The 15,601-nt window shown below is 40.4% G+C and overlaps 1 protein-coding gene across 16 annotated transcripts in view; it reads right to left on the bottom strand.

Annotated features, from left to right (window-relative positions):
* Positions 1-15,601, bottom strand: part of NHSL1 (NHS like 1) — a 233,874-nt gene that overhangs the window by 44,275 nt on the left and 173,998 nt on the right. For all 16 annotated transcript variants that reach the window (XM_082474373.1, XM_082474382.1, XM_082474383.1 and 13 more), the window contains one exon: positions 14,034-14,186. In XM_082474373.1, coding sequence (XP_082330499.1) covers positions 14,034-14,186 — 153 coding nt within the window. The remainder of the gene's footprint in view (positions 1-14,033; positions 14,187-15,601) is intronic.

Here is a 15,601-nt window from a genome sequence, read left to right as displayed (position 1 = left end):
TCATTATTTGATTTGTGTGTAAAATATTTCTGTGGGAATTGAAGGAAAGCAGATATTATACCTGTCTTACGGATTATAAAACACAAGTGTTTTAAGTTTCTGGTAGATCCAGGTTTCCAAACTTCTATCCCAGTTATTTATCCATCAGATTATCAGTGACAGGGTCAAACACCAGTTCTATTACATATCTTTGTCCGGTACCAGAGAACTGAGAACATAGAAGACTACAAACATATATTTAGAAGAAAATCAATAATCAATTCCAGTCCAACAGCTGTATCAGGTCTTATATAGCTAAAGATTCTAGTTTGAGCTTTCAAGTAACAAGCATGTAGGAAAAATTTACTGCACTCAAATATTATGCTCTGTAAACATTAGGGAACTTATTTTCTTAATGAAAATCAAACCAAAATGCATTTTAAAATAGAAGGGATCTGCCTTCTAGTACCTTAATTTATTGGGTTTGGCAATCCTGAGCAAGAGAAAGAAATCATACTGATACTGTAGTTCAGATTCTGCCTTGCCAGTCATGTATATTGGATTTTCCAAAATTACATTTGGACTTTCCATAAATTCCTTTCTTCAAAACAGCTGTACTTCAATTTATTTAAATCGTCTTTAAGAATCAACAAATTAGAACATAATTAAGAGACTATAAATGGTCAAATGTGTTTAAGTTATTCAGTTAATTGCAGCATATCAAGTGAGTTGAAAAGCTATGTTAAATCTAAAGACACCATGGACTTAATATAGATATTTTCAATGCATATTGTCCTAGATAATTTGACAGCAATTTAAAATAACAGATTCCAAATAAATATGCCTTTTTGGTTTACTATTACACTAATGATTCATTCTTTTCTCCCCTCTCTGCTTAAGAGTAAGAGTTTGTATTGATATGAAGTTATACAGCAATACTTACAATGATATAAAAGCATATTATTATATATGAAGTATTATATCCAAATTTATCTTCCAAAAACTGCATATCTGAGTCCATAAGACAACTTCTTTATCAATCGTCACGCCAAAGATACTTTGCATCCAAAGTACGATAAAATAAAAAAGAAAAGGAGAAAATATATGGCTTTAATGATTGAGCCCAAGTCTCTCTAAAAGTTCTGAAATATCTCCTCTCTTAATGGTGCATATGAGACAAAATGTTCCAGGTGTTAGAGTATAATTTGTTTAACTGCAGGTAAGAAAGAGACGGCCAATTAGAAAATATGCCAACAATCACCCACGTGTCAAGGAGAAGGAAGCGCCTGGAAGGAGATGAATCAGTTTGTTCAAGTAACCTTCCGCTAACAGCCAGGGAGATGAATGGCGGCAGTCAAGAGCTCAAACTCTGACAGTGAACAGCTGTGTGTTCGAACCCTAGCTTGCGATGAGCTAGTGAAACTGAAGGGGGGTACAACTTTCAAGGTGTTTACAATTTAGCTGACTGATTAAACAAGTTCACATGACAATTTATGGAGCACTGGTTCTCCCAGTTAAGGTGCATGAGGATCCCCTGGGGGCTTGTTAACCACTTGGCTGACCAGTGGGTCCCAGAGTGTCTGATTCAGTGGGTCTGGAGTGGGGCCCGAGAACTTGCATTTCTAATAAGTTCCCAGGTGATGTTCCTACTGCTGGTCTGGGAGCCACAGGAGGAGAAAACTGTTTCAGAGGAAGGTAAGTAGCCACAGAGAAGGAGAAACGATATTAAAGGTGCTTGATGTGAAATCCATTCAACCATTTGGGGTAGGTGTGACATAAAAGGAAAAGTCTTCCACTTAGAGGAGAGGCTCCCGAAGAAGGAAGCAGAATTTTCATAGTTTAAGATTTCCTACATATTCCAGGTGAGAAATGGTAAAAGGCCCAAGGGGAAAAGAGGGTTAATCTGTTTCCTTTATAATGTCACAGATGGTCCACACTCACCAACAGAGTAACTCGAGAGGAAAACAGGAAACAAAGGACAAAGAAGAATTTAACAGATCACCGCAGGAGGAGGAGAAATGCTATATCTGGTAATTACTTTCGGTTCCTAAGGAATACTGTTGCGTTTCAGAAAAAGCTTTAATTTTGCTCCTGTAGAAGTACTTTACAGGTCAAGATTCCCTTAAAACGCTTGAAGAGGACTTGTTATTTTAACGTACCCCTTCAGCTCAGCTTTAAACAAAGCTTCCTGATTCAGGCTGCTTCCACCTCTCCCTTGATTAATGTGGTCATCTCCCCCCAGTGTCCTGCATCACCTGGATCCCTTTACTGCAAACTTCTAACACAGAACCAGATTGAAACATTTAAAAATGATGAGTCAGATTATGTCACTCCTGAGCTCAAACCTCTCCAATGGCTTTCCAGGCCCTGAAAGTAAAAGTCAATGTCCTCCTAAAGGTGTCTAAGCCAGACATGATTTACTCAGTGTGGGTGGCCAGGGAGTTCATTAAATGAATGAACCATCAGTACTTGAAAGGGTACTGTGATTATGTGACAGAAGGGCCGTCCCTATCCCTCACCCAGGTGTATTTTATCTTTGGCCATACCTTCCGTCTTAATTTACCCAAGGCATGTGACCTGCCTATCTATCTGGTACACCACCCATGTCATCAGTGTTTATTAAGCACAACGGGCAGGTATGGGTTGGGGCCAGCAGCAACACAGAATTTAAGGGGGAAGGGGTCCCAATCATATATATGTTCAGGAAATAAGAGGATGAGGGAAGAGCAGGTAGGGAAGACGATACTCAGTGCTCTATTTGGGTTATCTATCCAAGAAAATTTGGTCTCGGTAGAACTTCAGGGACACTGACCAAATCCAGCATTAAAACACTAATTCCATCACGGGCAACTCCCCCAAAGATTTCTGGTCAGATAGAACAGATGTCACAGGAAAGCTCCCAGAAAAGTTTTGGGAAGGAGTAAGGTAGAAGAGAGATGGTCGGAAAAGCCACCTTTGAAATGGATGGGTTTTGCCAAAGGAGGGGGGAAATGACAAGCAGACTGCTGAATTCATATGCCTAACACTTATTGTAGCACTATTCCAAATGACTTCTCATTTCAACCTCCTTAGTGAGTTTGGGGAGATAAAGTGGTCAGGATGGGAAAAGGTGGTGTCATCAGCTAAAGAGTCACATAGGAAATGAATCTGCTGACTAATATACTGAAAAGGCATTGAAAAGAGTCTTTTCGCTCCATACCCTGGGACCAGTATCTCCTTCACTGACATTAAACACCATAGGCAATCTCATTTATGCAGAAGGGCAAAAAAAAAAAGGTCATTTTGATTGATATTCTCCCTCTATGGTTAATTTCTATTAGGGTGGAATAAAAACCTCCCAAAACACAGGAATTAAATATTAAAACTTATACCATTGGATAAAACTGTTTGTTAGCTTTATTTTTCATTGCAAACCATGGAAGGAATTATTCCTCAAATGTTATTTGCCATGGCAGAAAACTGGTTTTTAACATTTCTTCTCCTCACATACCCAAAATCATTTAAGGAGACTTGAAGAACTAAATCAGATTTAAATTAAGGTGAAAGCTTTCTGGTGCCCATGATAAATGTGAAGGTGCTGTGAGTTTGCAAGCCCTAGTTGAGCACAACCAGAGCACAGCCAAACTGGAGGTGATCTCATTTCACTTTAGAATGAAAAAGCCCTATCACTGGCAGTCCTGGAGCATCACCAAGGTTACTCAATATCAAATAGCCTGCAAAGATTCTAAACCAACACCAGGGACTTCAGTTGTTCAGGGAATGATAACAAACCTTATCCACAGTACCTTCAATGTAGCATTTTTATGCTGCGCCGGGTGAAATATAGCAGCCACTCAAGTTACTCACTTTATCAGGAATTAAAATGGAATTGCTGAAACAGCAGACTGACCATGGACACACAAACAAAACAAAAAGCCTTTTGTTTAAACAATCCATAGTGCTTTGTTAAGACCTGGATCATTTAAATGACTGTCTTTGCTATTCTATCTTTTGTGTGTTGCTTACCATTAAAAAAAGGCAACAGGTCTCTTTACCCACTGAAAAAGCAATGATTGTTCCTTTTTCCTTTGCTCTTGCATCTGACTTCCCTCTCACAGGTTAACTACCCTTTCAGGGTTATCATACCTAGAGAGTTAGTATTATAAAAAATTTTGTGCGCCATCAAATCAAACAACAGAAGTTAAACTGCCACCTTTGTATATCATTCCATTCTGTTAATTTTTTATTTTTGTCTTTGCACTTCCCTTTTCTCAATAGAGAATTCAATCCATCGTTTCATCAGGTTGGGCAACTTTCCCTAAGGATAAAAATTCCAAAGGAAGTCTAATGAAATACTAAACATTAAAAGAAGTCTTTAATAACATTACCATTTGTCTTTGAAAAGTCAACCTAATTAAATTCACAAGCACTGAACAAGAGAGCTCCAAATGAAGTCATCCTTCTCACCAAGGAACTAGCCACATAGTGGGGGCCATTTTTCTATCAAGACTTCAACACCCCTTAATAAACAGATTCAATGTTTTTTTGCTCCATCTCAAAATGCCCTTTCCCCAGTCCTGTCTGGGAACTAGAAGTCGAAACCTGAACTCTGCCTGTGCCTGTTCACTGCCTGCTGTCTCCTCAGGGAATGCTCCCATTCTCTCTTTATATTTGCAACCTTTTCTCCTCTTGTGGGCTCTTTTGTCTACAACCATGTTTTAATTGGCTCTAGTTTTTAAAACAAATACTACTACTACTTCTAGCCTGCCACCACCTCAAAATACTGTCCTTTTTTCTCTTTGCCTTGTTGACATCATTTACTCTATTTCTTAAAAAATATTACTTGTATTATTTTTCTGCTTATTAAAATAATTATCTCATGAAACCTGGCTTCTTAAATCCACAGACCCCCTTGAAACCACTCTTTTGACGGTCACCAATGACTGCCTACTGACCAATTCAGTAGCCTCGCTTCCGACTCTGCCCATCCCCGAGCACCATGGTCACTGCCTCATCCTGATTTCCTCTCTTCTTCCCCAGTTACTCTTTTCCTGACTTCTCCTTCCAGCCCCCTAGATCAAAGCCTTCCAGGCTGAACCTTCACGACTCCTCTCCCTGCACACTCTCTCGATCTCCAATCTCCTCACTCCCGTGTTCTCACCACTTGTTCTGTGGCTGTGACTGATCTTCCTCCTGAGTTCGAGATGACCTTTCCAGGACCTCCACAAACACAACAGTATTTACAGTACCACACACTGGGGTCACACAAATGACAAGAAAAGGTCCTGCTGCCAAAGGTCTTGCTGTCAGGTGGGGGGATAAACATGTGAACACAATTACTGGTTTAATGGAGGGATGTAAGGTTCTGTGGGCATGTGTAGAAAAGTGGGTAAGGGATGCCCAGGTCTTCCCTGAGGAGTCCAGGAAAGCTTTGTGGGAATCCGAGCATCAACCAGATGACTGTTACAAGGGGAACAGGAGTTGGCCAGGTGTGAGAGGCTGTGGTTTAGAAGGGAGAGGAAGTGGATTGAGACATGGGGTGGAGAGAAAGGGAGGGCAAGATGAGCCAGGGTTCCAACAGAAGGACTTTATCCTTATGTGTAAGGGCACAAGGTAAAGACCTTAGGTGGAGGCGGAGAGAAGCACGGGGCGAGGGGGTGGGGGGGGTGGGGGGGGTGGAGAAAGGGTGATTTGTCAGGTGAGGCCGGACAAACAGAGGTAAGGAAGGTTCTCAGATGCTAAGGAAGTTAGGTTTTATCCTGCCAATGGTGGAAAGCTGGTAAAAAATGTTTAATGAGAGGCATGATCAGATTTCTGTTTTAAAGACAACACCCATGGACAAGGGTGTGGCTCAGTGATACCACCATTATCAACCTTGTGAGTCATTCACACACTTCTCTCTCTGACGAGGTGTAAACTAGGAAAGCAGCCATGTCGATTTCTCTCTGACTCTGCTACAACATCCAGCCCAGTGCCTCACTTGCTGGGTGCACTTAGAAACTTTTATGTCACCACAAACTTAGATTTGTGGACAATTCAATTTGTCAGTATTTGTGTTCAGCCGTAAATTGTATCTTTGTGTTAATAAACTTTGCATATCACTCTTAAACAGTTAAAAGAGGCCAATCAGAATTTTGGAGCTTAGAAGGGAACTTGGAGATTGAAAATTGTTTTCCAGAGGAGGAAACCAAGTACAAAAATGGGATATGGGGCTTCCCTGGTGGCACAGTGGTTAAGAGTCTGCCTGCCAATGTAGGGAACACGGGTTTGAGCCCTGGTCCGGGAAGATCCCACATGCCGCGGAGCAACTAAGCCCGTGCGCCACAACTACTGAGCCTGCGCTCTAGAGCCCGTGAGCCACAACTACTTTAGCCCACGTGCCACAACTACTGAAGCCCGCGTGCCTAGAGCCCGTGCTCCACAACAAGAGAAGCCACCGCAATGAGAAGCCCGTGCACCTATTCAGTATTTATAGTCAACTGTAGTCATTTTCTTTTTTTTTTTCGTATTTATTTATTTTTTAAACATCTTTATTGGAGTATAATTGCTTTACAATGGTGTGTTAGTTTCTGCTTTATAACAAAGTGAATCAGTTATACATATACATATGTTCCCATAGCTCTTCCCTCTTGCGTCTCCCTCCCTCCCACCCTCCCTATCCCACCCCTCTAGGTGGTCACAAAGCACTGAGCTGATCTCCCTGTGCTATGCGGCTGCTTCCCACTAGCTATCAATTTTACATTTGGTAGTGTATATATGTCCATGCCACTCTCTCACCCTGTCACATCTCATTTTCTTTTTGATGCTAAAACTTGCCTTAAATTTGGTCTGTGGGAGACCCTTCAAGCTGGTTCCTGTGTCTTTTAAAAATTTACTTCTGGGGGCTTCCCTGGTGGTGCAGTGGTTAAGAATCTGCCTGCCAATGCAGGGGACACAGGTTCGAGCCCTGGTCTGGGAAGATCCCACATGCCGCGGAGCAACAAAGCCCGTGCCCCACAACTACTGAGCCTGCGCTCTACAGCCCGTGAGCCACAACTACTGAAGCCCATGTGCCACAACTACTGAAGCCCACGTGCCTAGAGCCCGTGCTCCACAACAAGAGAAGCCACCGCAATGAGAAGCCCGTGCACCGCAACAAAGAGCAGCCCCGCTTGCCGCAACTAGAGAAAGCCCGCGCGCAGCAACGAAGACCAAACACAGCCAAAAATAAATAAATAAAATAAATAAACTTATTTTAAAAAAAAGGTATATGATTTTCCAACATGTCACAGGCTACTGGCAGCAGTGGGATCACAATTCTGGTCTCCTATCTCATTTTTCAGAACAGTTACTGACAACACAACAAGATGTCAATGCCTCTGTGGTTCAGGAAAGATGAGACAATTACACATCCTACTTCTGTTCAGCGGCTTTTCCAGAATAACGAACCACTCCGTGCCCTGCCCTCAATTCTATGCCTATTTTTGTTTAAACTAGTAAATAAGTTAAAATTCTCCATGAATGAGTGTAATTTAATGTTTCTTTCTTATTAAAAAAAAATGAAAGATAATCCTTCTTTAACCAGTGACATTTAACCGTCTCCTTTTACACATCAATTTTACCAAAGGATTCTTCAGGAAGAATGTAAGTAAAGAAGTAGGCAAAGAGTAAACTGGCTGCAAGTGCTAAATCATTGGTATATTTAATGTTTCTAATCCCTTATCTTTCTTTCCTTTGTCGCTTTTATAACCTGTTTATTACTATTTTTTTTTAAGTCCATCGAGGTACTAATGACCTACCGTAGCCCTAAAAATATGCACCAAATGCTATTAGGATGAAACAATGGTTACAGATGTTTGTCACACATGATGTCTCATGATGAAGCTTCCTTTCTTTATTTCTCTTAAACATATTTGACTTTTAATGAAATCAGGTATGAGTGAAGAGAAGTTTTCATGAGCAACAGGGAAACCACCGACCTTAGGCTATTTTGCATTTCCTAAATTAACTGGCTGAAGAAACCAAATCTGGCTTGAGCCTTTGGATTCCCCGTGTAAGCCCTGTCCCAGTGACCTTTCTGGAAGTTGAGGGCAGCTGAAGAAGCGTCAGAGATAGGCCCTTGGGATCTGAGATCAAAACAGGCCAGCATGGGCTGAGAAACCTGATTTGGAGTTCTTGGCAGAGCCATCTATAAACTGCAAAGCAGCTGTCAATTAATCCCTTAACTCTGATAGGTCCTGGCTTACTTATCTACAAAATGGAAAGGGGATTTATTAACCAGAGGACCGGGGAGGGCCCTTCTAGCTCTAGCATCCTGGGCATCTTTCAGAGGTTGATGGGGAGTCGGGGAAAAGGAATCTTGCGCATGTGGATGAAATGAACCTGAGTGTCAAGTGTCTATGGCTGTCACTGTCATCTGACAATGTTCCTTGTTCTCTTCCTCTCTCCCTCCTCCCTCCTCCCCACTGTATATCCCTGGAGCATAATGGCTGGGAGAGGAAGTGCCAGCTAAATCATGACAGCCATTTGGGAAAGAGGGCTGAAAGTTCTATCTGTATTCCATTGCACTTAAAAGGCACCCTTCTTTCTACAAACACTGCTTCCACATTGAGGGGCAGGTACTTTGAGATACTTTATATAAATAAGTTGGTTTTATTCCCACAAAACAGATATTTTAATCTTATTAAAATAAGATTATGATCTTATTTTATAGATGAAAAAAAAAAAGCTCAAAATGTTAAAGAGACAAACTCAAAATTAAACTCAAATAATATATTCCTAGTACATAACAGAGGCAGGATGTAAACCTAGATGTGACCCATGCACTTTTCATGAAACCTGGGCTTTTCCTATTAGAAAGCAAGAACAACAGGAGGTTTCTGGAGTTCAGGTCATATTCTATTTTTTGACCAGAGTAATAATAGTTATATAGATGTTTGCTTTATAATTATTTGTTAAACTGTACATGTCTTATGTATTTGTTGGTGTTCTATGTCATAATTTTTTAAAAGTGACAGAAAAGAAAAAGATGAAGAATTCATTGTCATTAGCACAAGGTGGGCAAAGCAGATGTTCGTCCTGAGCCTGTCTGGGTGGTGAGCAGATGTATCATACCAAGAGAGAGAGCTCTCAGCCAACATCCCCCAGGTCATGCCTAGAAAGGTGTCTTCCAGAAAGCTCTGTAAAAAATGCCACAGGACCCCCAAGAGGAGACTCTATAGCCAAAACCACAGGGCACCTGGGATATCCCAGGGACACATCAGCCCAGCGCAGACAAATGAGACCACCAAGCCCCCTCATCAAATCCAGAGATCCCCACAGCCCTTCCCAGAACAGACTTACTTGTCTGAGTCAAAATGCAATTAGTAGGTGGTTTCTTGACAATGAAAGGTAGATGCAGTGACCCTTAGAGAAAGTCTGTGTGTCAGGAAGTGTCAGAGAAACCTGGCTGGGACTACTTGGAAACCTTGTCCATAATTTTAAGAAAGGTATACCACTCTTTAATGTTAAATAGGTTGGTCTGTACACACACACACACACACACACACACACACACACACACACACACACACACTATTGTTTTAAATCACTTGGTACAAATAGTCATTTCTTCGAAGTGTAAATCCCCAATTCTTATCTCTCCAGATATAATAAACATAACCTTCTGACTCCGAATTAACACAGGCCAGATCCCACATTCCTCCCTGGGCTTACACTTCTAATTCTAGAGCCACAGAGCGGGCTGACCTGCTAAAATGTGTTTCTTCAGGAATGAGAGCTGTGACTAGACGGTTTCTGATACCAACAACAGATGCTCTGTGAACTAATTCAGGCAGGAGTTAACACAGATGCAGTAACCAAACTGCCTGTTAAACATACTACGAGAAAGTATGTTTATCTCTCTCCCAAGTTGGCCTTTTGGGGGAATGAAGCCTGAAAAATAACATGTTTGTTTCAGCCTTTAATAATCTTAAAACTTGTCAAATGAGGCCTACAGGTTGTGAAGAAATAAAATCTGAAACTTTCATTGAGTCTGAGTGAGCCCACCTCATCCCTCAATTCCCCTTTTCCCACTGAACTGTGGCCCCTTCAATATATATAAAAACTACCGAGATAAAAATTTAGATAGATAAAGGTTACTGATCATCACAACTAACTCTGATGAAGTTCATGAAGGGTTCAAATAACTATGGAAATTAAAAGTGAAGAATTCTTCCGGAAATTCAGTAAAATTCACTATTCATTACTAGCCAGATGTCCTGTTTACCCAAATATCAAAATACTCTTAAAATATGGGTACGGACTTCCCTGGCGGTGCAGTGGTTGGGAATCTGCCTGCCATTGCAGGGGACATGGGTTCGATCCCTGGTCCGGGAAGATCCCACATGCCGCGGAGCAATTAAGCCTGTGTGCCACAACTACTGAGCCCGTGTGCCAAAACTACTGAAGCCCGTGCGCCTAGAGCCCGTGCTCTGCAACAAGAGAAGCCACCGCAATGAGAAGCTGGAGCACCACAACGAAGAGTGACCCCCGCTCGCCGCAACTAGAGAAAGCCCGCGCACAGCAAGGAAGACCCAACGCAGCCATAAATAAAAAAACAAAAACAAATGGGTACACCTTTGTATTGTTGTTAGTAATAAGTCATCACCTAAATCTCTAGTAACTAAATAAATCAACAAAACCAAATCATTTGATCCAAGAGCATGGTCACTAAATTCTATCAAGTTCTCCAGAGACTAGCTCCCAACAACAAATACAAAAGATCTCTGCTTTATTTGGACTGGAATGGAAACCACCTGCTACAGGCACTCCACATGCCGTGTGACGCACCAGGAAAGCCCGTCTCCTCTGCAGTGGGGGAATGGGAGAGTGGTGGTCTCCCAGTGCTGTTCTGGCTGACCAAGCTCTCCCCTGTATGCCCAGCGTACCTCACGCCCATCTCCATTACACTACTGTCTGTTTACTTCAGTCTTGACACCAGACAGCAAGCTCAGCTCTTTAAAGCTGGGGACCCACGACCTTTTGTCTCTTCATTTGAAAACTCCTGGCATAGCACACAATTGATTCTTAAATATGTATTAAGTAGTGTCTATTATCTACCTTTATGTACTAACCCGAGCTTAGCTTTTTCGTAAAAGCATTTTCAGTAAACCTGTGCCTTCCTCAACCACTCTACTGACCAGTAAGCATTTGTGCATTACTTTAACATAAGCAAATGTTTACAACACTTAGTTATTAATTTATTAGTACTCACTGTATCATTTCCCTCTGTATTTTATGGTCCTCAAGAAGGGAGCTGAGCCCCCCACAAAAACTGACAGAACAGCTCAATGAGCATTTAATGATTAAGAAAAAGCACCAACCTGTTTAACATTAAACGATGGTATTCCTTCCTTAAAACAATGGACAAAGTCACAGTAAGACTAGAAGGAGGAACAAAATATTAGAATGCTCATTGTGAATAGTGAGTGACCTACCTTTCTATATTTTTAAGCAAAGGCTGTTGAGGTCAAATTAACTTAGACTGATAATCTTATATAACATCATACTTTAATAGTGCCATATAGTAAGGGACTGGATTTTTTCTTTTTAATCTTCACTGATAATGAGGCAATAAATACTCTGCACTCATGTTGTGTTTATTTCGAGTTGCTAACATGATGTAGGGGAAGTGGTATGTGAAGTTCTGTACATGTGATTAAAAGTAAATAAATGAAGAACAAAAGAGCTCAGATGTTCTTTCTCATTTCATCTTTCTCAACCACTATTCTTCAAGTTATCAGTTATCTAAAATCTCTTAAGCTGCATTTAAATCCAGATTTAAAAGTTGAGCTCTAAGAATTTCCCAAACTTATTAATTTTATTAAGAGTAAATCCCTTCGATGAACGATTTTAGGGCATTTAAGCAATCACTGAAGCATTTACCTTTTCAAAATAAAATCTAAGTGTAGGCAAAACCAGTGGTGATGATATTTCATAGGTATCTGCTGAACAGTCCAAAAGAAAATAAAATCAGAAAAATCTATATACAGATGCTCAGTGTTCTAAGGGCAGAAAAGAGAAGCTCTGATCTGGTACTTGAAAATACATGAAAGAGGTAGTGAAGCACTATTTCCTGGAGAGTGATCAAAAAACCACTGGGCCTGAATACTCAAATTCACATATACCTTTGAGAAAGCATTCTCTACAAGCCAGACCATGCAGTGTTCTGTCTTCAGAGCAACAAGAGAAATGTTAACAATGGCACTCCCTCAGGGGTTTGTCCTGGGAACCGTGCCATTTAATCTTCTTATTAATTCTTTGGTGGAGGAAGGTGAGCTCTAAGTAGAGAAGCTCTTTGTCAAAATTTACTAGGAACTGAAGGGATCTAGAAGAAATTGTGGTTGGATTTAGGCACCTCATGAAGTCAACAAAGGTCAAAGTACAACTCCAAGGCCATACGGAAGAGCCCAACTAATGTGATTCTTCTCATTTAAGCTTGTAGTCACTAAATATACAGGGTATTCAGTCTAAATGAAAAAGGGAGCCCAATAATGTCCTCATTGCTGGACAGTCCAATGCCAAGACTGTAAGATACAAGATACATAAGAGATAGCTGAAGCGTTATAAAAGATTAAAGGAAGAAAAAATAGGGCCATGATCGAAAATGTTTGTATAGTTCTGCTCAGAATACCAAATCTATTGTGAGTCTATTGACAGCTATTCCTTCTCTCTCTAAGCAGAGATTATCTGCTTTCTTTAATTACAATACAGCAATTTTTGGCACCTCTCGAGTATTTTTCACATTGTGATTTGCACTCTAGATATAAGTATAAATTCCTCGAGAGCTGAGACCCTGTCTGTGTATTCTGCATTTCTGCCAGAATAACAGGTTTCAAACAAATGGTTGTTAAAGGCAGCAGTTAAGAATATGGGCTCTATAGCCTAAGACTGTCCAAGGTTAAATCTTGGTTTTACCACTAACTTTGAGATCTTAGGCAAGTTTCTAATCTTTGTGTCTCCATGTTGTCATCTGTAAAACTGGCACAGCAATGGTTGGTAGATTATTGTGAGGATTAAGAGATAATATGTGCAATGGTTTAGAGCAATACTTGGTATAGAGTTGAGTGTTTAATAAATGTTAGCTAATAACCACAGTAGTTATAGTAACAGTACATTAATATATGAATTACTTAATAAATGACTGATACACAAGTAAAAACTATCATAAAAATTAGAGGGGTCCTTATGCTGGGTTTTTCTTGAATCAAGAACAGTATTTCTCAGATGTAAGTCTTTCACAATTAGATAAAATATAGGATGCCTGGTTAAATCAAATTTCAGATAAGCAACACGTACTTTTTTAGTATAGTTAGATCCCAAACAGCACATAGGAGAAAACTGGTAGAAGCAGAGTCTGGTAGGATAAGAATGTTGGTTTGTTGTTTTAAGAGGAAGTCTCTGAATCTTAAAAGTCACTTCTTCCTCTTTTAAAGAACTTCCTCCCTCCTTTATCACGTTTAGGATGCCTTCTTTGTACCATGCATAAACTCTTCTTAACATCAGCAACAAGCTGAGGTAAAAATGAGAATTTTAAACTAGATACAGGTGTACACTCTTCCTGGATTTCCTACTGGCCACAGTGCACTCTGCCCACCTGGGCTTAAAGGAGCCCCGTTGGGTGCTGCCCAAGTTCTGATAAATCAAACCACTCTGCACTCCTTCACAGTCTATATTTAGGTCCCCTTTCCACCCAACTTGAACTAACTGAACAAACCATTACAAAGTACTAGCTTTAACAATTTGCTTTGAATACTTACAATGGTCTTAAAAAGGCAGTGGCAAAATTTCCCACATCAGCGGGTGTTTATTTGCATTAAATTAGTACTGGTGGTTTAAACATGCTAGAGGGTTCGAACATGGAGCAGGCTCTTTAAGGACAGATTTGCATATCTGTAAATCGGCAGCTTTCAGAGACCAGAACATATTAGGCATGTATTAGGTTGTGAGTATTTATGATATTTTATAAAGACACAGCATACTATCCGTTCATTATAATTAGCAACCAAATCTATGCTTTCAATTCAGAACAGCAAGCTTGCAGGGCACCATCTTACCCCTCAATACTGATTTGAGGTTGAGCTTGGCTTGGCGGTGCAGGTCCTCTACGCAGGGGGGTCTTGTGGTGGGAAGGAACACATTCTCCTGCTGGTGCCATGGAGCAGTGTAGTGGACTGTCCATCGACTCTCCTCATCTAGGTTGGAAACAGCTGTAGAAAGAAAGAACACATTCAGAGGTCAAATTAAATGTGTTACAGCAAGGTGGGTTCTTGGTACCTAACACACCCATAGGTAAGGGCCAGCAAGGGAGAAATGGAACAAATTTTGAATAAGATTCAATCTCAGATCCCAGGGGTCCTTCCCACTGTGTTTTGTGTTTGTTCAGTTAATTGCTTCCCAGCTTTTTAGGCCCTCCCTCTACTCGAATGTTAGAAAATGATTAACAAAATCAATGAAGACCTCCAACTCCTGCTTAACTCCACCATGACAAATAATAGTCAATTGTACTATGTCATTGCGTTAGTAAATGTTAGATTGTCAAGACAGAAAACAAATTTTCTACTAAGAAGTTGGGACCAATTCTTTCCCCTCTAAGGCATTATTTTTAAAACATCATTGTTATAAACTCAATTAAATTTTTACAAAACTAATCATAAACATTCAAGGTAACACATTTAAATAGCATATCTAATTAGAAATCCATTTGTGCTACAGAATTTTCTCTGTATTTCTTGCTTTCATGGAATAGTTTTATATTCAAATGTTTTTAGAAATTCCAATGCAATTGACTTTTCCCAATATAATCCAATTCAATTGAATTTTTCCAACACAAAAGAGATTGAGGACATCAGAGGGGGAAATGATAGGTAGGCTAAATCTCTATGACAATTTTCCTTTATCCTTCTAGGGATTGGGATCGCTTTGTCTACGCATTTCATTTTTTCCTGACAACACAATCTAAGTGGGGTACCAATGGATCCCAACACGAAACTGACAGCACCATAAATATTCAACAATTTTTTAAATAATCTCTATATAACTGCTGCCATAAGCCAGGTGTAGAAGAGACTAAAGAAGTTTGAGAAGGACCCTGTGCTGAGGCAGTTACTGAGGGTGACAAGCCTAACTCCTGTAAAACCAGCAGATACGACAATTGTGAGTCAGGGGCGAGTCTTCCCCTAACTCTGACCTATGCCACACAGGGCACGCTGGGCATACTTGTTTCTACAACGTAACATGTCCCTGGAAATGAGACCATAAAGTAGACTCTCAAAATAAAATCAACAGGCGTGCATGAACTATTGAACCTTTCTATTTGAACATGTTTAAAATTAACTCAATGTACCTTACAGTACAGCTATTACAGCCATTAAACAGATCAAATGAACTAATATATGTAAAGCCTTAGCTTATGAAATAACTCATGTAAAGAATGGTTGTGGCGAGAGCAGTGCAATTACTTGAAGGTAGCTCCTGACTTTTCAACCATCGCTGAAGAGGAACTTGGCCTTTCTCAGTGCCCCTGGGAACATAAGCCACCACGTATATACCATGGTCAGCGCTCACCCCATATACCATCTTCTCTACAGCTACTGAATTCTACAAGCCGGGCTTTAAATAATTC

Source organism: Balaenoptera physalus (genome assembly GCF_965194825.1).
Source record: "Balaenoptera physalus genome assembly, chromosome: 9".
Taxonomy (NCBI): domain Eukaryota; kingdom Metazoa; phylum Chordata; class Mammalia; order Artiodactyla; family Balaenopteridae; genus Balaenoptera; species Balaenoptera physalus.
Note: the sequence above shows the minus strand (reverse complement) of the source record. Positions and strands in the feature narration are given on the sequence as shown.